Below are 27584 nucleotides of genomic sequence, written 5' to 3'. Positions count from 1 at the left end.
GTAACTCCCAAAACATGAGGCAGGAATGACCCTTCAGTAAGTACTACTGGAGGTCAAGTATTACTCCTATTTCCCTTTCTACAGATGCTGGCAAACCAGTGTGATCTGAAATACAGTTTTCTCAACTACAGTTAGGGTGACAGTACTACATTTTTCTACCTTCTAGAATTTAATTTGGATAGGGCAGCTGGTTAACTACTCCCTAACAGTAAAGCCCATAGGAGGGCATACATATACATGTATCTATATCTATCCATCTATCTATATCTATGTATTTAACACAAACACCTCTACCGAAGGTTCTCCTCCCCACCTCCCCTCCCTTTTTTCAAGGGCAGTATGCCATTCCAAGGGGAAACTAAGAACAATTAGACTTTTAACTCCATATAATATTAAGATTTGCTCTATCTATAGCAGACTGAGAAAGAGAAACGTCCTGGTAATTCAAGTGTGTTACTGTCATCTTTAACATTCTGTAGGCTAAAAGTGTGCCTACCGCTAAACTAAGTTTGTGGGCTTGTTGCTTTTGTCTAAAAAGCCAATCAACCAGAACAATTGTAGGTTTCTTCTGCACTTCGGCTACAAAAATATTAGAAGCACACCTACTTAAAAATCAGCGTTGAACACAGTAAGTGTCACTTCTCACACCTTTTGCTAACTTCAGTTTTACCACTGAGTTGTAACTTCAAACTTACACCTGCTATCAAATGGAATACCAAAGAAAGGTATTCCATTCCAGGGCACTGTAATGGAGCTCACACTTTACAGAATTGTTTAGTGTACCTGAAGTATCTTTACTGATTCAGGTTTTAATTTATCTTGTTTTATCTTTTGAGAGATTTTTGTGGTGGGTTTTTTTGGCTTTTTTTTTGCACAACTATCTGTACTTATGCTTACTGTGACTGGATAACTACCCTTAAATACACTACTTACAAAGAGGCAACACAGAAGTAGTAATCAGTTTATAAAAAATGCTGCTCCAAGATTTCAGGTGTGCAGAACTGTAAGTTTACTTCAGAATAAAACACAGACATAGGGGAGAATCAAAACTTTTAGAGCTGTACTTGACCATGTATTTGGACAAAGCAGAATTACACTGCATATAACAAACAGTAAAATTTCTTAAAAGTTGTTACAAATATTTTACTTTCTACCTGTACGATCATTAACATAGTTTACTATATCAAGATTTTTTTTTCTAAAGGCTTAAAACAAAAACAATCCCTCTAAACTACTTTCCAACAGTAAAATTTAAGTAAAACGCTTACATTCATTTGACAACAAAAAAAAAACCCCAAAACAAAAAACATATTAAAAATGTTGGGTGGGTGGTGCAAGAGCTGCTCTTTCAGCTACAACTTTCTTCTAGGGTTATTCCTGTTGAAAGAAAGAAAACAGTCTTGTAAAATGTTAATAACCCAAACTCCAAAACATGTTAAACATGACCCACTCCCCCATACACACACAATTACCTGAGATACTGCAAGATAAACTGTCTAATCTGCAATTCACTGAACTGTTTACCTTTTCCTCTTTGCGTCTGTCCTTTTCTTCATTATTCTCAATTGTTTCTTCTTCATCTTCCACAATTCCATCCCCTTGGTATTTGTCATGTGTCCACTTCGGACTGCTACCTGACTTTTTGAAGTTAAAACGCCCTCTGCCGCGCTGGAAAGTACCACGGCCTCTTCCTCTTTTGGCCCAATAATCCACACCATCATCTCTGTCATCATGCTATAATAGTATCGACAAAGAACAAAGTCAGAATACCTCTGAAATGTACACCCTTTAATGTTAGTACTCTATTATTAAATTTATACTATACATAGAAAACAAACAAACAAAACACAATTAAGAGAAGTTTTTAACAGTTCAGATCATAATAAATTGTTTGAAGAGCCCTTATCAGCTCTGGACCTACTCAAATGTTTGTGAGCACCAAATCAGCTACTTGTCAATTCAGTCAGAATAAAGTAACTAGCTTTGAGAATAAAGTATTTGCGATTTTAAAGAAGGAAGCTCTAGGAATGGGCTAGGATTTCTTATTTTTACTTCAAAGCAGAGATAGAATTCTTCATACTTATTAAGGGAAGGTAACTGAAGGCAGTTTTCAGAAACCCTGCTTCACCTGCACAACACAGGGAAAATGAAGTTTAAACTGTTCAAATCTGACATGAACAACATTTGAGTTTCTTTGGTTCATTAGCTTAAATTTTGCTATCTTGCTACCAAATATAAGCTTACATAGCTTGGTTAATCTTCTGACAATCATCCTATGCACTACATAAGCATTACAGACAATTATTTTGTATGAAAAAGGTTTATATTTAGAAGAGTGAGGTACACTTGCTTCAACATCTGCTCTTTTTACTTGTGATTTGGAAAGAAATCTGAACTATTAAACACATACCACACCTATATAAAGCAGTTTATTAATAATTACACGTTAAGAATAGTTAATGGGTGGCTTTTTATTAAAAACACATTTTTAGGTATAAGAAAAATTTTAATAGCTACAATTACTTGTTCTAGCTATCACAGAACTTCTGAATTAACAGATTATCAGATCTTTCTGGTTACAGATCAGAAGTGTTTATGTAAATGTGGGGAGACAGAGAAGAACTCTTTGTACAAACACCCAAATAGTAACTGCATTATTTCTTGGATTAACTGTTAATATATGTGACAAGATATAATGCTTTAGGAGAAGGTCTAGTCTTCCTTACTTAACTATTTTCCGTAGTGAAACAATATCCTCAGAAATTTGCACTGTTAAGGAAATCACTGGAACAGAAGCTACCTGTTCAGCATACTACACTACTTACTGAGTGGTTACATCAACAGTCCTTCTTCTTTCATAATCCAGATGGGGGAAAATGCAAAATAAGGTGATTTTATATGGCTATCACACTACTCAATAACAGAAGGACTGCTAATAACAGAGTCAGCCTACATACATCCACAAATATTGTCAGCTTTTCCTGATCTTCCACTATTGCAGACTTCCAGACAAACAAAACTCGAATGCCATATAGACGCAAATCCAGAAAAACACAGCACAAATCTTTTCCCTTCAAAATTAAGTTCAGTAGTTTTAGTCTAAATCTGCCTTCTTCCCCAATCACTGATTAAGGTTTTGGACAAGAATTCTGTGTCAGGCCTCAGTTACTGCCACAGCCTGCTGTGAAACACCACAAAAGCTGCAAAACTAGGCACTCCCCAATAACCCTGCTATCCTCACATTTATGTAACTGAAGTCCCTGTCTGTACATGCATGCTAGTTCTACACTTGTAGAAAGTTTGAAAAAACAAAAGCATGCATAAGGTATCGAGTTCTCCACACCCACCAAGAAGTATTTCTTGCTTTTTGGGGTATATTCAGGATCCCATTCCTCTTCCTTCGGTCTCTTCTGAAAAGTAGTATTTGAGTTGCTGGGACCAGTATTTGTTCCAGCAAAGACTCCTCTGGCTCTTCCTCTGCCCCTAATTCGAAACTGATTAACCAAGATGTCATTTAATCCATTTACATAAAACCACAAAGAAGAGTTCATGTTCTCTATTACTGAAAACAGCTTTCTGTGCTTAATTACAGTAACTGCAAGTGTAAAACCATTTTCAACTTGGTGTGTTACCTTAATCTATTCAAGCATTCACTTTGAAATAATGATTCTGTTCAACTTAATTGAAACACATGAGTTCTTGACATAAATTGACCCACAACCACCAAAATGAAATTTCCCTTGACTGCTGGTAAACCAGTGTGTTGCAACAAGGGGTCAGAAGAAGCTTCTGAAGCTGTTCACAGACATAAACAAACAAAAACTAGACTGAAAAGGGGATAATACTGTCAGGGGGAAATGTAATTTATGGAGTCAGTCGTAGTGGTTATGAGGAAGTGATTTTAGAATACATACAAACATTGCAGTTTTCAAATAAATAGCCACTTTGTGTTGCTCATTTTCAACATCCAAAAATGTATGTTAGGCAAATATTTCAAATGAACAATTTCTTTATTACAATCAACAGTATGTACTATACAGAGCAGAAATGCTTGAAGTGAAAAATTGTGTCCTAAGCTTTATAACGAATTAAGAGGACTTCAAAATGATACGCTGAAAAGTCTTACAGCAACAAAGAAAATACTCAGAATACACCAAGCAGTATATACATTCCCCTCAGCATGTATACTTTTAGCTTGTAGGAAACATTAACTGAGAGTTTATATTCTCCATTCAAGGAGAGCACAAAGGTTAGGTTGGGAAGATAGACTGCTAAAACCTGCAGTTCCTGCAGAACACAATTTCCATAAACAGTCTAGTTTGGGAAGATAAGACTGGAAGATAGACTGCTAAAACGTACAGTTCCTACAGAACACAATTTCCATGAACAGTCTAGTTTAACAGACAGAACTGGGGCTTCAGAGTAATTTGACAAAAATATGGCTGCAAATTAACTTCATTTATTAAAAATAAGTAGTTCCATAATGCTCCAGCACTTCTACTGCTGAATTTATGGTGGACAGTTTTAAAAGTATGCTGAAATCAAAGAGGCTAAAAATCAGTCTGTAAATGGCTCTTTAAGACCTATCAAAAACAGGTGGGTGGGTAGAGTGGGAGAGGGGAAGTGTGTAAGAAACAAAAACATCCAAAACCCTGCTTAGAAAATCATCTGGAAAGTGGCAGACTATTACCAAAATCAAAACGCCACCTGTGTAAGAGAGGAAATATTACATGCTTTATTTCAAATAGCTCTGGAATCTCTACAAATTAGGGCACACCAAGAAATATCATACTAGGGAAAAAAAAAAAAAAAAGGATGTAGAGATGAAATTGGCAGGATTTTAAAAAAGGAGGGATGAGCATTTCCTGGTGTTAGGTCCTATGATCAGATTCCCTTCAAGGAAAATACCTACAACTTTCTTTAACACTGTGTTGACATACTCCTCCCCACCAGGTCATGTTTCAGGCAAGGAACTACAGGATGTGAAATCTACTATGATGTTATATTTATGGGCTTACTTAGTGCAAAGACCATCACACACACAAAAAAATTGTTTATATAGGAAAACTTTTATACAGAAAACAAAATTCTTTAGGAGCTGGATACTAATGACAGTGCCATTAGAACACTCATCCTTATTTCTGTGTTCCTACTTTAAAATTATTTATGTTTTATGTGTAAGAAACCTAGAATTAAATACTATAAAACTAGCAGCAAGTGTTAGTGAAAAAACCTTTGCTGATTTAACATGAAACTGACAGCTTACCTTAAAAGTCTCCTCCATTGACCAACCTATCTCTCCAAGTATATCAAGGCTTTCTGCTTTGGGAAGGATTCACAACCAGAGCATTTTATCTACTCCAAAGGCAAAGCACTATTTACTGGAATGCAGCCACTCTTAGCCTAAACTACAAACAAATCCCTGCACTAGCTAGTCTGTATATTTCAGTGCTATCAAACCTGTATCCCTGAAGAGAACATCTGAGTAACTCAACAGGTTGGCCTACTTACGAGTCTCCTGTCCAGGCACAGTTTCTTCAATAAGCTTATGTGTGACCATGTATTTTCCATTAGGGAACATTAACCAGTTACTGCATAGTCAGAACTGGCAGTCACCACAAGTTAAATTAGAAGTCTATTAAACTTCCAATTCATATCTACTTAAATTTCATGTAAAGTAGCATCTTTTTCCAAATGGATACAATCTGGTTTCTACAAAGCAGTAAGGCTTCCACCACACCACTTACAAATTTTCTGACAGGAGAGGGGTTTTAAGCTCTGCGTTGTTTAACTCAGTGCCACTAGCTCATATACCTCCAGGCTATGATGATATTGCCCTGTTTGATGACTACACCGTGCAAGGATTTATATATTTATGCCACAAAGACGCTCCTTAGTATAAATATATTGAAAAAAATTAACAAGACGAGAGGAAATGCTGCATTTTTAATGTTAGAAATTTTGAATGTTTAATTTTCTTCTAAGTAGCTAAAGCTTTTTAGTTGGAAGATTCAAACCCTAACTCAAGCATTGCACACCCCACATGCATTTCAGAAACCCTCATGCGCAGTTCAAAAGTTTTTACACTACTACAAACAATTCAATGTATATTTATAGCTGTCAATGTCTTTTAGCATTATTTAGTGGTAATTATAGTCTACATGAAGGAAATACTATGAAAGCATAAAATTACTCTTACCCATTATATAAGTCTATTTGGCAGATTTCCCACCACCTAAACACTGTTCTTTTTTTTTTTTTTTCCCCTATTTGTTTTGGTTTTCTAAGGGCTTTTATTTCGTGTGTGCGTGTGAGTTATTTTGTATAGGTGTTTTGGTTTGGAGTTGACTGGGTTTTTTTTGGTGTGGGTTTGGTATTTTTAGGTTGGGTTAGTTTTTTGTTAAGTGTTCCTTATCTTTTCAAGGCCTCCTTTATTGAATTCTAGTCTTCCCTAGTACTTCTACATTTCTCAGTTAAAAATCAGTAATTACATTAATATGGAAGTTTTAACATTAAGATTTTTCTTAAGACTGTGTGGTCAATGTGTTACTTTCCAAATCACAATGTTAAAACACATTCCAGAGCTAAATTAATGAGCTTTCATGCTCACTGTGGCTACTCCAGACCAAAGAAACACTGGGGAAAAAAAAAACAAAACAAAACAACCCACAAGTATACCATCTCCTCTCCTCAATACAGCTGTTTCAAAGTTGATGTACATTTTTAGATATGTACCGTTCGTTACTTAACAGGGTGCAGGCACCACAGACAAAGGAGGGTAAAACCAAACAAAGTGACATGGAAAGTGACAGAAACTGCATGGAGTTAAGAGGTAACAGATCACAGGATTTCATATTTACAGAAAGGTAATTTTTCAGACCCTGTTAAGAAACAATATAATTATTAAAGAGCAAGGAAGAAGCAAGAAATAATTTTTCCCACCCTTAGCTAGGGTCTTTAGTGGCATACTAATGCATTTGCACACCAATTAACTGCTACTGGGGAGCGCTGGGGGGAAAGAAAAAAAAACAAAACCAAACAACTTTCCAGGTTTGGTATACCACATAAAGGAATTCAAAAATCACTGCTATGAAATCAGTCTAGCCTAGGTAAGAATAAGAGAGCAACTTACAAAGGTGCCTCTTGGCCTGTTAACTCCTGCAAAACCAGAGTATTCTTTTTGCTCGTGGTGGGTTTTGAACTCTTCATCCCTTTCTTTCTTGCAATCCTTTTCTTCTCGAGAGCTGGATGAGGAAGAAGATGGGGAGGAAGATGGGGAGGACCGAGCACGGTCTTGATCTCTTTTCTGTTTACTGAAAAATAAAAAGATACACTGTGTGCTATTTTAAAAGTACTAGATAGTCTGTAACATGCTATACTAAAACAGGTCTCTTTTATGAAAAACTATCCCCCTTCTGCTTATAAAATCACATGTATGTTACGTACTTCAGGCATTAAGCTGCAGTATAGTTCCACTTTCCAGCCTCCTCTTAATACATTCCAATGCACTAAACGTGTCTTATTGCTAGTGAGTTGGAAAGCAGCAGTCTGCAAACTGCAAATACAGCTTTTCTATGTTTTGATGCCATGGAGAGATTCTGTTACTTTTAAGATCTGCCTTTCTTCTGAGGCAAAAAAATCAGAAGTTGAAGGCAGTTTTACAGTAACTTTACACAATTCAGTTTGCACAATTGAGAAGATATGGTGTGGGCTTCCCTACATAGATGGCTGTAGGGAATTAGCCAGTGGAAGATAATGTGGATACCAAAGTCAGAAAGTAAATGGGAAACAGAAAGCATAAGTAAAAATTCATTGTATATTCAGTACAAAGCAGGGGAAAACATTCCTACAGCAAGACTTCTACTAACCCCATAGTGGTACTAATTTGACCCGAATTACAAGATTTTAATATTCTATTCAAAAGAAGGTCATACCTGAAGTAACTCTTACCACTGCTACACAGTATCCACTGAGATAGGCTAAAATTTTTTTCTTAAGAAGAGCCCACTGGCTTTAGATAAAAATAACAATTCCCCTTCTCACCCATATTAAAACTTAAGTATCAGTAAGATTCTCATACTCTGGGTGTTATGAGTTGAAAAAGTGCGGAATCAAGCATAACGAACCAAAGTTCTTACACAAACTGTTTATAGAAATGTACTGCATTGAAGTCCAACCTCCTGATGTAGCCTGGATAATAGGACAGATTAATTTGTCATTTTTTTTTCAGTGTTAGCTTGCTATTCCAAAGTTTTTGTCCTCATCCACCATAAGCCGTGTAAAAGACAGATAATACATATTTGCTGTAAAACAAATAATTTTAATTGTTTAAATTTAAATGTTCCATTATACATTGAAAATTGAAAGCAATTAAGCTTACAATTACAAAAGGCTAATTAGAAGCTAAAAACCTATAAACGGACTTCAAATATTTACCTGTCGTCTTTGTAAGATTTGTAATCCTTGTAATCTTTGGGAGTTTTCTCCTGCTTTCTTGACCCACTGGATTCCCTGGAACCCTTTGAGTCTCCTCGTTCTTTACTTCGCTCTTTTCTACGTCGGTCAATGTCATGCCGAAGATCAGCAGAATCGCACCTTAATTTTTTATCTCCCTGTAAACAAATATGTATTTTGGAACAAAATTTTGAAATAAAACATCCAGAAAAGGAGCTGAATGAAAAGGCAAGCTGTGCATCTATTTTCAAAAAAGCATGATAGAATTTACCTATTTTTCAACAAACTCTTCAGCAGACAAACTGATTTTAAGTGAACGCCTTTTACATGCAATGGCTAGATCTAAAAAAAGAACAGCTAAGAATTTCAGTTTCAAACAAGCATTCCCATCAAGCCAACGGGATATCTGTTTTTTCATGCAGACAGACCATAATACATGGTTTAGGAGAATATTCAAGTGTTTATTTCTTCTGGTGTATTGATTTAACAGAGTGCAAGTGCCTTTGTAATTCAACCATACTACTTCATCACCTCAGTGCTTCCCCCCAACCCTTTCTATTCCTTGTTCTTTGGCAGCTTAGTACCACGAAAATGATCAAGTTATGTCCAAGAAGAAAGTTGGAAGAAGACTTGACCTTACATGCCACGTTATCAATACAGCAAAATCATGCTACATAAACTGGCTTCTTGGTAACAAGTTCTACCCAAAGGAAGGGAAAAAAAAATGTTCTAAATGCAAGACAATAAAGACAATAAATAATTATTTTTGCATTTTTATACACAAACAAACAAGTTCAGATTTAAAGGGAAACAAAATACATTAAGTTTAGAAATACACAGATGGGACTTTTACTTGGAACCTACTTTTTGACTTTCTTCTTTAAAGACTCTCTCTTCACCTGTTAAACGGGTATGCTTCCTCAGGGTACTCGGAGAGATGTCAATCCTCCTAAATGTAAAATAAAAAGTGTCTTGCCATGTGTGTATGTGACTGTTCATGGCCTCAGACATTTCTTTTCCATAGAAAACTGAGAAACAAGCCATTTTTGCATTACAACAAACTTTTTGCATATAAAGATCCACCATCAGAAAAAAAAGAGACTAAAAACTAAAAACCTTGGTTCTGCTTTGTGTAAAAAATGCTAAACACACAAACAGGCAGTTTGATTTTTCACATTTGAAGTACAGCCTTGAAGATGCAAGAAACGTTTAATCAGTTATTTCAAAAGATCAGTGTATGCAGCCAGTTGAGATTCCCACAGCTGACATCAATGCTACAATAACTTGCTGTAAAGTCAAAAATACTTAACCATTAAGGAAACTTGTAAAGTTGGATACTGACTATGGAGATAATATACCCTCACATGCAACACAAATGTAGTACACTGCATCATAAAGCATGTTCAGAAACTGTATCTGCATGCCTACCTTCTTATCTTTCAGGCTCTCATGAGTTTTCAAAAAAACTGATGTAAATTAACACACAAAAAACCCTAAAGTAGTATGAGATGGAACATTTCACACTGAAGAATAAAAGATGCTTGTACAGAGCTTCTTTTCATCTTCAAGACATATGCCCCTCAATTTGAGCACTGCATGTGAGAAAAGTAAATATATCCCAAATGAGATACACAGGTAGAGGAGACATCTGCTACAAAGCCACAGGTGAAGCCAGACTTGGCTCACATGAGTTCTTTTAGGGAAAAGGGTGTTGGTGGGTTTTTCTGATATTTGTATATACACAGAAATTGACACATTACTCCATAAGGATTAGAAAAATTATTTAGGGTTCCCAAAGTAAGTAATAGCAGATATTATCTGAAACACAAAGCATCTACATATGGAGTTAACATGTACCTATGTATTTCTGGGCTCTTTTGCCGGGTGCAGTGTTCTTCAGTAGCTTTTTGATATGCAGTGAACCTCTCATTTAGGGTCATTCCAGCTGACTTGAAGTATTGCTCTGTTGGTTACAACAGAAAAAAAACACTGTTTCATTAGTTTAATTCAACTGACATGTATTTCACTCCTGACAAAGGCAAGTAGCAGGCAAGAAACAAAGTATTTTCAATAAATTTATCAGGACAAGCAAATGTGGTGTTTTCCCTATATTTACACATTCTGGAAACCAAACAAAGTAACAGTGCACAGCACCACTGCAAGTCTACTTATAACTATGCCATTACTGTATCACATCTAATTCAAGCTAATTTACAAATTAAACTTGCATTTTCAATAACATTTTTCTTTAATGAAAAAGAAAGGAGCAATTTCTTAACAGTAATACTTTGTCCATAAGAGAAAATGAAGTTATTTTGAGTCATGAATACTTGCAGTTAAGTACATTCTACTATTCATCTTTAACTTAAGTGTCTTCTCTCAATTAATGCTTAAGTAATATATGCTTCAATAACTAAACAAATGACCTAACAAGTCATTTCTTACAGGAATACAACTTCTTAATTTGAAGCTGTGATGATAAACAGTCCAAAACAATTAACACACCTATACGTAAACAAATTCATTTAAACATCTGGCACCTTGGCAAACTTGACAACTGACAAATTTTCCCCTTCCTTTAGAGACAGTTAAATTAGCATCAGCAAAACTCAGTTTCTAAACCAGCTCAACATATGTTTTCAAACGTAATATAGAAATACATAAAGTCATGAGCTATGAAATGTTACATATGAAGAAAGCTATCTGCTTAACAGTCAACATACATCTGTATCAACTTACCGCCCGGCATCCAGTATTTTCTCATAACCAACCATTAAAACTTGAAACGGCCACTACAAGGGTAGTGCCTCAATCATAATTCCACCAAACACAGGAATTTGAGCTAGCAACTCTGTTTTTATGCCATTTTTGCCAGGAAGACAGAAGGTTCAACTTTGCCTGTTTGGCATCTGTATCTTTCAACAGCTATTTTACTTTTGTAACATGGATTTTGCCATTTCAAAACACATTCCAGGACCTAGTTACAATGAAAAAGAAAACATCACTGGGCATTTTCAGCTCTACAGTAATAAAGAGCTGTTCAGACTGGTCGCATCACACCAACAATGAACATTACTTCCATTTGTCAAGAGTTAGTAAAATCTGATCATAGACCACAGTAAATTTGAAACTTAAAGAGAAGTTCCGCTTTCAAAAACAACTGTAACTGTACATATTCTAATAACTTTGACCAGACAGGCTGTTAAGCTGTTACATTTACCAGGTATTTAACATACAAGAGTTTACAGAAAACCAGTCTATACTGTGATCAGCATGTATGAGTTTCAGGAAAATTACTTCACCTACAGTCTACATATGTACCATATAAGCAAAAACTTACAGAAACTCTCACTGGATTGAGCCTTAAATCTCTTTACATCAGGAAAATAGACGCTTTCAAAACAAACTCTAAACAGGTGTCCCAATAAGATTTTTTTTCTCCACCTAATACGTTATCATAATCTATTGTTGCTATTACTTTCTTCTTTATAATTAATTAAAAATGCAGATCATGTGACCTTAGTAATCTGAATTTTGCCAACAAAATGAGGGTTTCACTGGAATCTTAGCACGCAAATCTTTGCGATGTTGAAAGCTAAAGTGTCTTAAAAAACAATGCTTAGAGACAGATATGCTGAAACTGGTCACTTAAATAAGTCTTTTCACATTCCCTCTTTGTACGATGATATGGCAAAATTACCTTCACCATCAAGTTCTTCCATTATTATCTCAGTACATTAAACACAAGAACAAGACAACAGCCCAGTGAAATAAAGTAAATCGATGGGGAAAAAAGCATTTAAGGAACTCTCCAGACACCCTCACTGGATTTTAGGGAATTATCAGTCTCTCCCATCAGAAAACTTTGACGAAATATGAGCCTAAAGGAAACGGATCCACTTTGATGGTCTGGGGCTTGGGGTTAGGGTTTTTTTGGTGATGGTGGTGGTTGGCTGTGGGGTTTTTTTGGAGTTGCTTATACTAAGCAGCAGCCACTACTGATAAATCACGAATTAGTGTATAATTCATTTTATGGAGTGTATAATTCATGTATAATTAGTGTATAATTCATTTTCTTTAGCCACTGCCAAGTTCCTGTAAGTGAAATTCCTGGCTCTAGCACCACAATATTGTAAAAAAGGAATAAAATTAAAAGTCACACTGTATTTTAGTGTGATTTAGAGCACAATTTTTCTTAAATCTGACTGAGACAAAAAACCTGCTCTAGTAAGAACCTGGAAATGAGTTCTAGAGTGCTCCAAAAGGAATGCCATTGTACTGACAGTGCAAAAGACACCTGTCAATCCACACTACACCACTTTATATAAAGTTGCATGTAGAGCCACTAAAATAAAACTAAATAAGACTGATGTAGTATGTTTAAAATACACTGCAAATATTCAAACTTCACATGCTACTTAACTCAAAAACTTATCCAGAAATACTGTATAACCACTATTACGCCTCTACACAGCTTGTTGTGTTTTGTTGGAAGGTTTTAACACTAGCTTTTGTGGCAATTATTTTTCTAATTATTTTTACATGTACCTCAAAAGGAAGAAAATCTGACTACATCAACATTAAGAGACTGCTGAAATCTTCCTGTGCTAGAGACAGCAAACAGGCTTAAATGAAGTTGTCAAACATGTATTTGGTACAACAAACTGAACACGTACCTTTGACATGATGAACCAATGACACAATGTGCTGAATAAATGACTCTGACGTGCTTTTGCTGGCCTGTGGCAACTTAATGTGGTCAAAGATGGATCGGAACTCTTGCTCCTTCTTGACGGAATGGACAAGTGTGCTAGCAAGCAGCCTGTCTTTAGTCAAGGAAGCAGGTCTAAACGCATCAACAAGAGAGAAACAAAGAAACCACTAGTTTAAATAAGGATGAATGACACTGCAGGCAGGTGGAGAACCACACTGTAAAGTGGAATAATTTACCTATTGGAATCATCAAGAGGTACTGGTGCCATTTTGAGTTTAACTTCAGGACGATGGGAGTCACTGGCTATCATTTTGATCCTAAGTGGGCTCTCCTCTCTGAAGGTGGATTTTTCTCTCGCATCCAGATTCTTGTGTAGAGGGGGACTGTAATCAAAGAGTTCTTTGAGCTTTTCAGACTTTACCTGCTCAGGTGACTGAGTTTCTTTCTTCATCATTTGTCTCTCCAAACTCTTGTCTTCTTCCTTGTGCTTATCTTTTGTTGCGCTAGGCCTTTCCACTACATAGCCAGTCTCCTTAGGCTTATAATTTTTCTCATCTCTAAATCCATCGTTCTCTCTATTGCCCTTGATTGGTATTTTAGATTTGTATTTGGCTCCTTCCTCCTCAGCATTCCGGTGAGATGCAGTAGGAAAATTTTTACCCTGATCTGCCAGGACAGACTTTCTGAACTGTCTGTAATCCTCTGTCTCCTCAGTGTCCTCCCCTTCAGAGTCATTAAACTTTTCTTTCCCAGGCTCTTTATCAATGAAAAAATCTAAAGTTTCCTGTTCCTCCCATTCCCTTTCTCCCTCTGTCCTCCCTTTTTCTGATCCTCTTTCCTTCTGGGCCTCCTTCTCCCTGGTATTACCCCTATCAAGCAGGTATACTCTAGACTCTTCATCTGTGTACCTGTGGATAGCAAAGAAGAGACTGGTAACTCTGGATTGCATTCATTCCAGTTCATTGCATTCCTCTTTTGTGTCAATCCCACACCAAGAAGAAAATACATTCCTCTGAGCAATTCAATTTCAGCATGCAACACTTCGCACACCACTAACACTGTGCCCAGCCTCATCTATGTACTACTGGAGGCATTTGAAGAATATAATGCCTTTCTACAGAACACACAGAAATTCTCTGCTTGAGTTTATAAAAAAAAGCTAGTGGTTGGTTCTTTCTTAATCATTTTCTCTTACAGCATTTTTTCCATCAAATTCAAATGAAATGCGGTAATTCAGACTGCAATTTTTTTTTTACTTCTTTTAGTGCAAAAGTTAAAGGAATACCATTTTTTAAAAGTGAATTATTTTCAAGATCCTGCACATTTCTAAAAGAATTCCAAAGTCTAAAGAGGCTTAATGCATTCACTATTTGTGTATAAGCAAGGAACCTTTAGAAGGCAGGTCTCCTAAGCACAGAAACACACCAATTAATTAGTTCAGCCACCATGCTCTATTTTCACATATGTCTTAACACATCCCCTGACTCCAGCACATCTAACTGAGAGGAAGTAATATTTTTGATCTTCTAAGCAATGCATTTTTACATAATAAATCACTGGACAAATTCATTTAAAACCTACAATCAAATCTATATAGCACAGTCACAGCTTTGCTCTGCAATTCATTTTATGAGAAATCCAGTGAAGTACAAGTCACATTAGAAAGGAACTGTAATGTCAGTAAGATTCTTTCAACTTTTAAAAGTTACTACTGTATCAAACATTTTAAGAGCAAGTTGAAGACTTTTATGGTAAGTGGAAAATACACACTAGATTTTAAATACGTCATTCTTTCACATCAGTGGTATTCTTGGAACATAATTCTAAGACCTACCCTTTTCCATAAATAATACAAGTCAAGGCATCAAAGTTGCACCACACAATTAGCAATCAATGCTGTTTATGTTAACAAAGAAATCATTGTATCACGTGCATTTTTAGACTTCCAAAAAATCTGCACTTCAAACTACACAAAGCATTAAAATTTTAAAATACCTGAACAGAATTCTTTATCAAACAAGCAAATCTGATGCACACACTATTCCAATTAAGATTTTTCTTAACACTAAATGGAGCATAAGAAAATACACTGTAAAGGAAAAGCACAAACCAATTTTTCCTCAAAGATACATGTCCCTATCTCCAATAGCTTGACAGTCAAGAATTTGAAGCATCTTATGAGGAAAAGGCATGTTTCCAGCTAAATTCCAGCCAGACTAAAATTAGTAATATTTATTCCACAGTATTCCTTCCATATGGTGTTTTCCAAGGCACAGTGATGATCTTGCCTAAACTCTATGACAGGGAGCACTTTAAAAAGGCAACATTAAGCTTATAATTTAATCCTTACCTTTTCATAAACTTTCCACCTTTTGCAGTTTCCTGATCACCACCCTCAGGATAAAATGACCGTGCTCGAGCCTCCTCACGTGGAGCACTCTGTGATGGGATTGTCTTTGCAGGGCTTCTCCTCGAAGGGATATGATGCAGTGGGCTATTCTGAGAAGGACTATAACGGCTAGAACCATTTCCAAGAGAACCAGAGCCAGACCTCTCAGGACTATGTTGAATGGAATGGGAATGTTGAGGTGTGTCCTTTGCTGAGTGGGCTGTACTAAGCAAAGGGGCATCAGAGCAAGATGAACTCTGACTAGGTGGGGTGGCAATTGAAGGACTATGGGGTGACCTTGGACTGTTATCATATGCTGAAAGGCCAGGCCAAATGTCGCCAGAAGCTGCTGATGATTTGTTAAAATCGTCAAGAGACTCTGATGGGTCATGTTCAAATGTATCTTTCTGTTCATCTTGTGATTTATTTTTCAAGGGGCTATCTTGCAAAGGAGCCCCTTCAGTTTTCTTTGCCTGCTTTTCCAGAGACGCACGTCTTTTGGAAGAGACAGGTGATTTGCTGTATGGGGATGAAGAACGAGATGAAGAGGACCTTGGGGACCTGGAAGATCTGTAAGATCGACGAGATCTGCTCCGGGATCTCTGAGAAGACACAGACCTTCGTTTTGGACTTCTGGAACGTGAACGGCCCCGCCTAGGACTTCGGGAGTGTCTTCGGTTCCAGACAGGCCTATAACCTCCACGATGGTATCTACCACCTCCTCCTTGATAATACCCTCTACCTCTTCCTCTGTAACCATAGGGACGTCTCATTCCTCTAGTATTTCTGTAATCTCTGCGATAATCTCTAGAATAAACACGATCCCTGCTGCGAGATCGTGAGTATGTCCTTGACCGAGACCTAGAACTAAAATTAGAAAGCAAACATTAATATCTGACAATTGGAGAGTTAAAAAACAAAAAGCGCCTTGACACTAAATGCTACATTTCTCAAATGCAAACAGAATGGTAAAGGAAGCGGACTAACAGTCTTAAGGTAATTTCTACAATCTGTTTATTATTTGTTTCAAAGGATTATAATAAATGAATAAATGTATCTATACTTCTAAGCACTGTGAAACTTAGACTTCAGCAACGCATAATTAAGACATTACTAGCCTTGGTGGCCTGCTCTGCCATTTTATCAGAGATTATCATAACTCTAGAGCATGGCATTCAGCTCGCCAACCACCATAATTCACAGCCTGGAACATGAAGTTACATGACCGCCTGTTTAATATGTCAGACTGTGAACAGCAGCTGAGGCAGAAGTAAATATTCAGTTCAGCCACTGCTTTTATTGAAGATGATAGCGTCCACTAATAAGAAAGACGAGGAAGAGGGTGGAGGCAACTGAGAAGACAAGATACAGCAAAGTTTATCTGCTGAAGCCTTAAGTTCTCCAGATCTGAAAAGCTGCATGAGAAATACAAACAAACCACAGTGAAAAATACGACAGACAGAAAACAGGAAGTAAGAACCAAACAAGCCACAAATCATGAAGAAACATTAGCATTCTAAAATTATCTTGAGATACAGGAAAAGGGAATAAACAGCCAAGTATTAAACAAACAAAGTAATTGAAATTACACTCAAAGCAGAATTTATCTACTGCCTAAAATGAAGTAAAAACCCAGGCTCACTTTTGCCACGGCATCATGCAAATGAAAAATAATTTCCAGACAACAACTAATACACTAAACCATCTTTCCATGCAGCAAGACATCAACTTACCTGTATCTCTTTTTTCTAGAATGTGATCTGGATCTTGACCTAGAGCTGGAATGAGATCTGGACTTGGATCTTGAAGAATGTGATCTAGAGTTAGATCGACCCATTTTTCCCAGTCGATATACTCCTTACCAAAAGAAAAGGCAGTGAGGGGACGGGGTGGAAAAAGGGAAGCAACTATTTAGAGTACATGTAAATCATAAATGAACAAAATTTTTATATCCTAAAATGAGGTTACAAAGAGACATAACATTTCCTAAACCAAAGAACTTTGAAGATAATATGAACACATGGAAAACTCAACCACATATTAAACAATTTAACATAGCTACAGTCTATGTGGTTTGTCTGAAAAGATAAAAGTATAACAGCAAAAGGTTTTCTAGATCTAATTGCAAATGATCCTGTAGAAGAGGAAGCAACATAAAAACCCCAACATTTCTGCAAATTGAGGCAAGAAATAAGTTTGGACAATTACACATTTTTATATATTTTAAATAAAATCCTTGCTGTTTGCATTGTTTATAGTTTCCTTGCATTTCTAATGCACTTGTCTTTCTCTGAGGGGACTTCACAATCCTCTAAAATGTACCTTTTACATAAGAAAAAAAAAAAAAAAAAGCCCTGAAGTGCTCTGTACAGCAGTTGTTGGTTTCAGCCAGGGGCATTATTTCTCTTAACCACACATACTAAAGCTAATCACTCTGATCCGATTTTCCACCGGTCAATATGCTCATCCTGCATCTTTCTAGATTAACTTCCCTTTTTAAACTACATGTAAAACGAAGTTTTTAACGGCTACTTCAATAACATGGCTTGCTACAGAACTCTACACTTTACAGCTCAAATTAAGCTGTAAAAACTACAACTGATTATAAAGCAATGAGTCTTAAAAAAATAAACTCGTAATTTCTTCTTATGTACATTCATAAGGTATTTAGAATTAGTGCTAACCATAAAAACATACAAACCTTTTCCTTTTCAGATCAGTGATTAAAAATGCCCAATTTAATTAATAAAAATCTTTGACCCATTACAATTTTCTTTTGAAATTGTACAGCTTAAAAAAGCAAATAAAAAAAGCAGTCACATTAGACAACCTGAGTATAAACTGCGAATAAGTGACTACACAATTTCAGGCCTTTGTATGCTTAGCACCTCTAATCATCATAACTTCGTAATAATTAAAAATGGGAAAACCAAACATTCAGCTTTTGTAGTGTAAACAGGCATGAAAGCCTAAAATCACTGCGTTGAGCTTTTATTTTCAATGCAATAAGCACTTTCTGTCACAAGGTACTTTACATAATTGAAATATCACCCAAGGTAACACGTATTATATAAAGACAAATAAACAGCATTGGAGCTTAAAGTTAAAAAAAAAAAAAAAATCAGAGATTTTAGAAACCTGTAAGAGAGCCCAAAAGAAGCAAGCAGATCAATCTGTCCCCTATCAACTAGTCCCTCCTGCCCCAGATGACTTCCGCCACCACAGCAGCACAAGAGTTTGCATAGCCTCAAAGAGATGTAACCTCGTCTGAAACTAACCCAGAAGAAAAAAAAAATCAATTTTAACCTAAACTATCTTTCCATTTAACTACGAAAAAGAAATATTTACCTCAGAGAAGAGTAAGATGTTGAATGCTGTCTTTTACTGGCTCCTTCTATTAAAAAGCAAATTTGTGTAACCTATACTCAGAAGATGGTTTCTAATTCATTGTGTTCAATTAAACTCACAGAAGATGGCTTATAATCTTTACGGTTATCTACTCATAGGCAAGGTAAATGCAAAGGCTTTAAACTGTTGTAAGACATGAGAGTGATACAAAAAACAGGTTTTTTGCTATTACAAGTGATTTTGAGGCCAAACTTCAGACGTACAGTAAGTTTATAATACAACCAAATCTTATCTTTAAAGGGAAATTGTTCCATTTTCCTTGTATTGAACAATAATATTTATACATTTGCATTCTACATTCGACAAATATGTACATACTGTAATAGTTAACCTTTACAAGAGAGAAGCTAATTTCAGAAAGTTTCATATATTGTCGTGTCTTACCGCAAGCACAGATTTTAAGAAAACAAAATCAATTCTCATTTTAAATGGTTGGGTACAATCAGAACATTTCAAAATACAATTAAGTTAATCTTACCTGAAACCGTCGGGTGGTGCCAATGAAGCAATTATTTCAAAGCTCTCTATTTGTGCTTTCAGCAATATTGATCCCTATAGAACATATAAAAAAGAGATTGTCAAAGACATGGATTTTTACTAAAGGGCAGGTACAATCTTTTGCTTATATGGGTTAATCTGTTTATCACTAAAAGACAACACATGAATTGGCAAATTTACTCCTGGACTCAGCAAAGCTCCATGTTAAGACTGGAGCAGTTCCAGAGCTAGCCACTGCCAAGGGGCAAATCCTACTTCGCTTCCATATACAATCACTCCTTCAGCCTTGCTTACAGGGCTGTACTACACATTATCCTTACCTCCACAACAGCCCTGCCACCCTTCAGGTATTTCAGTGTGCAAGCTCTTGACACCAAGAAATCACTTTCATATGGCTAAGTTACAGAACTGGCCTAATGAAGGGCCAAACAAGTGCCAGAGCTGGATTATGGGGGAAAGAACAGCACACAGCCAGAAGGAGGGAGCAAAAAGGACAGTGGCAAACTGTTAGAACAATTGGAACTCTAACATCCAGCTTCACAATAACTGAAGCTATCTTTTTTTGAGAGGAAAGAAAGAAAAAAAAAAAAAAAAAGGAAAATGAAAATAAGGGATGAGGACTTAGGACAACAGTGCAAGTTTTAGGTTTCTTTTGCAACATTTATACCATTATACCTTCTTGTGTGAAATGTGTACTTAAATAACCAACAACTCCTTTAAAAGAAGTTCTTTTACCTGTATACAGAAACAGAGCATAACTGTAATAACGAAGCTAGTCTCAAATGTACAAACTTTGCAATAGCCTCAGCTTTTAATTACCTCAAAGCCTTAAGACTATGCGTACATTTGCAGCCTCACTCAGCATAAAGCACGCTTTCCAATTCCAGTAAAGCAACTCAGAATTTTGTTCCAGTTCAATACAGATGAGAAGGATCTCCCAGAAATGCTTTAAGTCAACAATTTATTCATTAAAGCCAAAGCTGCAAGGCATCCACTGCTCCTAAGTGACACTTTCACACTTGTTCATAGATGCTCTCAATGTTTTCTTAATCTAAAAGAAAAAATGTAGCACTTGTGTTCATAAACACTGCTTTCAAAAGTCCACTTACCATTCACTAGTAGTGACCAAGATATTTCCAATTTCTACAAAACATATGCCTTAATAAGATTAAGTTTCTACTTCTCATCATCAGCAAGCATGAGTCTCTGAAGGAGCACAGTAGTGTATCGGACCATTTCAGATCTTGTCTAGACAAAAGGTGAGACGGTATTAGCTAGCAAAGGTTAATTAAGGCATTCAGAAGTCTAGTACAGAAAAAGTAACATAAACTTCAGCTAAACAGAAGCTTGGTCTGAGATTTTAAATCAGTATTTACATCATCTCTACTTCTGACTTTTAAAAACAGTCTGCTGGTGTTAGCTGAAATCTAAAATCCTGATTTAGACAAGTCTTTAGATCTTGGGGATCTATAACAAAATAGTTACGTCACTTTTAAAACCTCTAGGCAAAAAACAGGATCTTAAACTACCACAGCTTAACCTCTTGTCAGTCAGTTCTGCAGTTTCAGGAATCTTTTCCATCAGCTGGTGAAGGCAAGAAGCAGCCACACTTTTGCTGTGGGTTTTTTTTCCCTTCAGCAGCCATTGGATACACCATGTCCAACACTGGCAGCTAGAATATATTCGCCATCCTTCTCACTAACGTTCTTTTCCCCCCTTACAGAAAAGTATGGATATAACATTAAAAAAAAAAAAAAAGGCAGCTTTGAATAAAAAACATGAACTAATGAATAAAAAACTCAACTACTTGTAGCTTTTATTTCCATTTAACTGAAATAGGTTAAAAGCTTGACACACAAAACCCCCTTTTCCAAACCCTCACATTAGGAATTAAAAGACTAGACAGCTGCATTTCAAATAAAGGTTTGTCTGTGTAAATGTTCTTACAACATGCAAGAATCTAAAATTTTGCTGACCTCTACTAAAATTAATTTAGAAAATAATGGTACATATAGAAGTACATAGGGATACAACCCACCACCACCACATTCTTTCAAAAGCATCACATCTACAAAATACTGTTTCATGCTGTTAAACAAAATGACCTACAGCCTCCCCCTGTAGTCTCTCATGCTCACTGTCCGTCTGTGGTGGCTACACCATGTCAAGTAAGGGCAATGAAAAAAAGATGACATCTCTACCACTGAGTATTTCTGAAAGAGGACCATGACCTCCAGGAACATGGTCTATGAAACACCACATGCTTTTCTGCAAACAAGCTGGTTTTCCCCATGCTTTCTGCCCTAAGCATGTGAAAGGCTTTTCCCGTATTTAGGGCTTGGCTTTCAACGACTTCACTCCTGTGTTAGAAAACGTGGGTATTACAGAGGAAGCTGCTGTAGCTCCATATTATTTTAAACCAGAATAAAATGGCACTCCTATCTTAAATTAACAATCCCACCTGTCCTATCCTTTGTTTCCTCCCATACCTGATTATGAGCTCCCTTATGCCAGTACAAGTATTTCTGCAGCCACACAGTGCATTAGAAAAACATATGGACCACCTGGATTAGCTTCAATACAAATGATATTTCTGACACAGTTTATGATGCAGTCCCAGAAATGCTTGGGCCAACACAGGGAAGCTGCAATAGCATCCAGACAGGACTGCTTCTTTTGCCAGCACTGCAGTCTTAGCTTCCTTGAAACTAGCCTGGTGAAGCCCCCAGCAGCAACAAACTTGAAAAATAAGCTTTTATCAGTACTTACAAGTAGCTTAAAAACAAAACAAAAACCCAAGAACAAAAACCAACAACACACAGCCCCTCCCCCCCGTGCCCAAAGAACCAAACCTTAACATGGAAACCTAGACTTTATTGAGAAATGAGTAGTCCATTACCTGTCAGACAGTGAATCACATCATGACCAAAGACAGTCAAGATAAGTTTCTTAATGACTTAGTATCAAAATCTTTGGGTGCCTTTAATAAGGCTCAGACAACAAATGTAATAAAAAAAAGCAAACAAAATATACAATAGAATAAGGCTTATCCCATCACAATCAACACAATAATGAGAAAGTAAATGTCACTGTTAGCATTTGCTATGTTCAAAAGAAAAATGAAGACAAAAAAAAAATTGTTTCAAATTCCTTTTAAACATTTTTAAGAGTCCTTTTTACACCACTGACAAAGTTTTCTCAGACTACACAGACTGCAGATGCAACTTATCTGTTAAGCCATTTTAAAAGTTCTACAACACATGGAAGTTTCTGAAGACACTTCAGCACAGTTATACCGATTTACACTGGCAAAACAATGCTTCCCCTTAGCTCCATTATTTTAGCTATCCCTCATAGTTATTTAGTACTCTACATTTTTCTCTTGCTTAAGCATTAGTTGAAAGCTGTCAGAAAGATTTAAATCAAAATCTTGTTAAAGTAATTCACAAGCTGTTGCCAAAATGCATTTTCATTCAAAGATTCAGGCTTCAAAAGCAACAAGGATTACACAATGAAGACAAAACAAAAGAGGACAGAACAATCTTCACGAAATCCCCACAGAATTTGAATATTCTCTCATAATACACCTATGGAGTTAAAAAAAGGCAGTCTACTACTTACAGTAGTGTAAGGCATCTGTTGAGTGCTTGTACATCTGCTATACTTTTTCATTCACCCTTTATCTCCCCCCCACACTTTTTTTAAAGCATTACAGACTTAACAGTGGCATACCACAAACAGGACAAAATGCATTTTGTTACTGACTGCAAACCCATGCTGTTCAGATCATCAGTAGCTGAGAATCCCACAAATACTCAAATGCCACAGCAAATATGCCCAAACTATCTTAGAATCTACAAATAAGAGCTGGGAAGTGTATTTTCTCTCTATTTTATATTCTTGCTATTTATTATCTTCATAATACCCACACAGCTACAAAAACAAAACAGACTCATTTAAGAATTACAGCATGAAAAGTCAACTGGAACAATAAAATATACAAAGGACTTTTTTCCCCAATTCATTCATTTCTTTATAGAAAACAATATAAAATATTTGCAAATTAAGTCAAAACCCAGCATCTTAGTAGTAGTGAAATCAGCTCTGCAAAGCCATCATATGATTGTTAGCTCCTCTTTTATGTAATACCAGCGGCAAACAAAAGCATGTTTCTCCTCTAACTAAAACCGCAGAAGTCAAAGTGAATATTTCTAAGGATTTTGTCAATACAAAAAAAGGAGTTAGCATGCTTTTGGATACACATTGTTTTGGGTTGCCATTCTTGTAATTTTTTGTTTTAAACACGGTGTTTTCAACTGCCCTTCACAGGCAGTTTCCACAATCTCTTTGCAACAAACTATGAGCATGCTGCAGAAAAGGCTATCTTCCCTTCCTTGTCTGTTCCAAGGCTGATAGTCATATACGTGCTTGGTGAGCTGGGGCAGTCAACTGACCCAGAATAAAATCACTCTCACTACTCTGGACAGAAAGACAAAGCTGACTCTTCAGCCACATCACCTCCCATATCCCATTTACTACAAGGCTGCATGGAGGAAAGTGCCAGCACAATGAACAAGACAGCAATGCACTTTTCCAGAATACCTTTGGGAGAAACGCTCACATAGATAAACTGGATACAGCTGTAATCAAAAGGCTCACCTTCTTCAGTAGTTTCCTTCACCTATCTCCACTACTTGTAAACAAACCCCAAATGTTCTCTGGCACTCCTCAAAGCCCTATGCCACAATTTCTCCTTGACAACCAGCCTGAATCTAATCCATTCAAATACATACACCAGAACTTCAAAGAACAGTTCCATGCTGACCCTTCCTGAATTCCTACAATCACGCCAAGTTTTCTGCATCCCCAATGGCAACAAGCCCTTCCCCATGGTAAATGCTTCCCCCTACATCGCTCAGTAAAGATCCCCTCAACCACAGCCTTCACCTGAGGATCCGTTCCACAGTCAGGACCACTAAAGCATTGCTCAAGCCATGGGCCCAGCACTCAGAAGAGAGGCAGTCCTGCACCAGGTACTGATACATGTAACACACTAAATCTCTTCCTGCCATTCAGCACAGCCTGTCACTCAACATCAAAAGGGATGAGTGGGAAGAAGCAATTCCTTCTCTGCCTTCCACAACAAACTGCATGGAGTGCAACTTTGAGCCACAGCCTTTACTTCATATTTCCCCCACTTTTGTCTTAAAGCTATGAAATTATCAGAGGAGAAAGACGAGAAAGGAGGAGAAAGACAACAGCTAGACAGCATTTTCCTGGAACAAGCCTTCCCACACTGAGCACAACTATTCTAAGAGACATTTTTATATACTTGCAATAAACCAAACATTACTCAAGCAGCGACTACTTGCAGTGTCAAGAATTCCTTTGTTTTGCATGCCCCCGCGTCCTTCTGTAGTAAAATTTAACTGCTAGTGTTGCGGCATCTCCTTATCTCCGAGATAAATAAGTGACAAGTTGTACTGACTCGGTAAAGGATCACCATGACACACAAAAAGAGAATATGATTTTTAAAAGAAAATCAGAGGCAAAAAAGTAGACGGTTTACAAAGCAAACAAAAAATAAAGGACAAGATCCTGCAACGGTTGTATACTACAGCACGCTCAACACCGGGAACACAATAGCCCCTCCCCTCTCGGAAAGGGGCATAAAACTCACTCCAGCCCCTCACCTGCATTTAGAAATGCAGGCATTTCTAAACAGGAAGGTTAAGGCGCAGGGAGGCAACCCGAGCACATCATTAAAGGCACAAGCGCCTGAACCGCAGTCATGCCCGAAGGGAAATTCCTCCAACGAGCGTATAAAGGCTGATCCATCACCGGGAAACATCCCTTCACCCCAGCGCCGTTTCCCTCCCGGAGTCACACCCACGAGCATAACGGGGAGGTTTTGTTCCCATAACCATCGCTGCACGGCGATCTCCTCAGGCCTGTCTCCCACAGGGAGGGCGTAAAGCTTGCCCACCGGGCCGGCCAGGGTGGAGGCCCAGCGGACCAGGCCGCACCTTCCACCTCCCAGCGCCCGGCTTCCAGAAACCGCGAACCAGCGCCACAGCTGGGTCCCGCCGCCTCTTCCCTTCCTACCTTCGCTCCCCAGGGCGCCGTCCAGGCCGACGGAGGAGCGACGCCGGCTCGGCCCGACTCCCCCAAGAGGCGGCAGCGACAACCACGTCAGGGCGGTGTCGGCGGCCGCAAGGCCCCTCCCCGGGGCAGCGGTTGTGCCCGTCGCCCCGGGGACTGGCGCGGCCACCACAGAGGAAGTAATAGCGGGGTGGGGGAACGGGACACCGAGAATAATGGCTGCGGAGCGGCGAGGTCACGCGGCGGAGAAGGGCGGGACGGCGCGCAGGCACCGCGCGGCACAGGGGGAGGGGAGGCGGGAGGCGCGGCCGCGCGACAGGGGAGTGGGGGGGAACTGCTCCCCCCGCTATCTCTGCCGCGGCTACGCACACCACCGCCCCGCAAAACCTCCCTGCGGCCTCGTCACCTTCACCCCTTCCTCACCTGTATGACGGAACTGCCGGAGGCCCCGCTCCCTTATCGCGGCTCGGCGGCCATTTCCCGTCTCACCGGAGAAAAAGACGCGGGGCCCAAAGGGAAAAAGAAAAAAACCACCATAGAGAGCGGGAGGTGGGCTGCCGTCGCGGGGCCGTCACTTCCGCCCTGGGCGGGAAAACACCGGCACCCCTCACCGCCCCAGCGCCATCTTGGTTTTGGGTAGCTATCCGCAAGGAAGATGGCGGCACGCCATACTGGTACTAGACGGCAGGTAGCGCCCCCCCTCCCTTTCGTGCCCGTGTCCCGGGGTGAGCGGAGGGGCCTTGCCCTACGTTCCGCCCCGGGGCTGTGCGCTCCGTGCCCCACCGGCTGCAGCTCGACTATTTCCGAAGCACCACGACTAAAACTATCGTCTTTTACTTTCTACCTCCCCCATCAAAGAGTGATCCGAGGGGTCGGGCCCCTGGCCACGGCCCGCTTACCTGTGGGTTGGGGTGCGCGCCCATCCACGAGAGCTGCTTGGGCGGGTCTGTCTGCACGGCGGGGCGCAGCGGGCGGACCACCGTCCAGCGGCATTGGCGCCAGATGCTCCCGCACGGCAGGAAGGAGGGCGCGTAACTGCGGCGCTTTACTGCAGCCGGTTTTGCGGCAGATGTGCGCGAATCGCCCTGGTGCAGCACAGCAGCCGGGAGCAGCGAGGTCGGGGTTGCTGTAGCACCGAGAAAGAGCAGCGGAGGGTTGTGGTGCGTCTGGTGCACAAAGGTATTACTGTGTCTGCTGAAAAGTACAACACTCAGGCTAGGGCTTGAGTAACACGAAGTGACGCTGCTCAAATTTTACACAGCTGATTTATTTTTTAAATGCTATTGCATAGTATTTCTGAGACAAGTATAAAATTACAAAAGAAAAAAGAGCTGGGAAAGGTGTATAGGCACAATTTTAACTGAGCTTTTAAGTTCAGTGGATAATGACTCCAACGCATTCAAAAGCAACTGATGGAGGATAAAGGCACTTGAAATGGGAAGCAGGCATATGCTGGTTTGCCGTTACCTGAGTAGGGAAAGTAATGCACTGGCTCTTTAAGCATTGCCTTCTACCTTCTGCATATACAGCAACGAGTAAGTGGCTGGTGCTGAAACAGTTTTTAGTTTTGACCACTTGTGGCTACCTGATGAACAGCACGGCCTAGACAGACACACAATTCCCTCTGTCCTTTTTTTAATGCTTTTTCCCTTATGCAGGGGTAGGGGTAACTAACCTGTATCTCAAGTGCAGCACATGTGCCCTGACTTTTGCTGTAACCAACAAAAAACACCGTCAGTGTGGAGGCTGATAATGGAGGCTATCAATTACGGTCTCATGGGAAGAAGCCAGCTTACTAGGGCGAGTAAGGTTTCCAGAACTGTTGTGGGATTTGGGTGCACGCAAACTACACACACATTTCCTAATGGTTCTGAAGACCTGTAGGATGCTCATGTTGTTTCCCTTCAGTGATGGACAGCTCTCCTATATTTTCTGAGATATAAGGAATATATTTCATTGGGACAGAAAGGCTGGTCACTTCTACTCTTTCAATTCTCCATTGTATTTAAGACAACATAC

The 27584-nt window shown here is 38.6% G+C and overlaps 1 protein-coding gene across 11 annotated transcripts; it reads right to left on the bottom strand.

The window, feature by feature from the left end:
• Positions 1-985: 985 nt before the first annotated feature.
• Positions 986-26598, bottom strand: BCLAF1 (BCL2 associated transcription factor 1). 11 transcript variants are annotated; one of them, XM_061378284.1, is made up of 14 exons: positions 26465-26598; positions 20573-20711; positions 19444-19517; positions 17291-17414; positions 15519-16424; positions 13405-14076; positions 13131-13300; positions 10312-10417; positions 9319-9403; positions 8437-8612; positions 7133-7313; positions 3348-3494; positions 1525-1734; positions 986-1377 (listed from the first exon to the last, which is right to left on the bottom strand). In XM_061378284.1, exons 4-14 carry the CDS (start codon positions 17392-17394, stop codon positions 1372-1374), a joined length of 2763 nt encoding a protein of 920 aa, XP_061234268.1. In that variant the 5' UTR covers positions 17395-17414; positions 19444-19517; positions 20573-20711; positions 26465-26598; the 3' UTR covers positions 986-1371. The 11 variants fall into 11 exon arrangements, with proteins under 11 accessions (XP_061234268.1, XP_061234276.1, XP_061234271.1 ...); XM_061378292.1 differs by having other exon boundaries at positions 13405-13551; XM_061378287.1 differs by lacking the exon at positions 26465-26598 and adding an exon at positions 25989-26216.
• Between the last annotated feature and the right edge of the window lie 986 nt (positions 26599-27584).

Source organism: Neopsephotus bourkii, unplaced genomic scaffold (assembly GCF_033783945.1).
Source record: "Neopsephotus bourkii isolate Nb327-2 ecotype Australia unplaced genomic scaffold, CSIRO-AGI_Nbou_v1 NB_1765, whole genome shotgun sequence".
NCBI lineage: Eukaryota > Metazoa > Chordata > Aves > Psittaciformes > Psittacidae > Neopsephotus > Neopsephotus bourkii.
The sequence above is the reverse complement of the archived record's forward strand: the minus strand, read 5'-3'. Positions and strand labels throughout refer to the sequence as shown.

Bases quoted from the DNA above. Each gene is read 5' to 3' on its own strand.
- BCLAF1 (XM_061378284.1), bottom strand. From the start codon at position 17,394: ATGGGTCGATCTAACTCTAGATCACATTCTTCAAGATCCAAGTCCAGA. The intron at 16,425-17,290 runs GTAAGTTGATGT...TTCTAATTTTAG, and splicing joins TCTAGAAAAAAGAGATACAG to TTCTAGGTCTCGGTCAAGGA. The intron at 13,301-13,404 runs GTAAATTATTCC...TGATGCGTTTAG, and splicing joins CCTCTTGATGATTCCAATAG to ACCTGCTTCCTTGACTAAAG.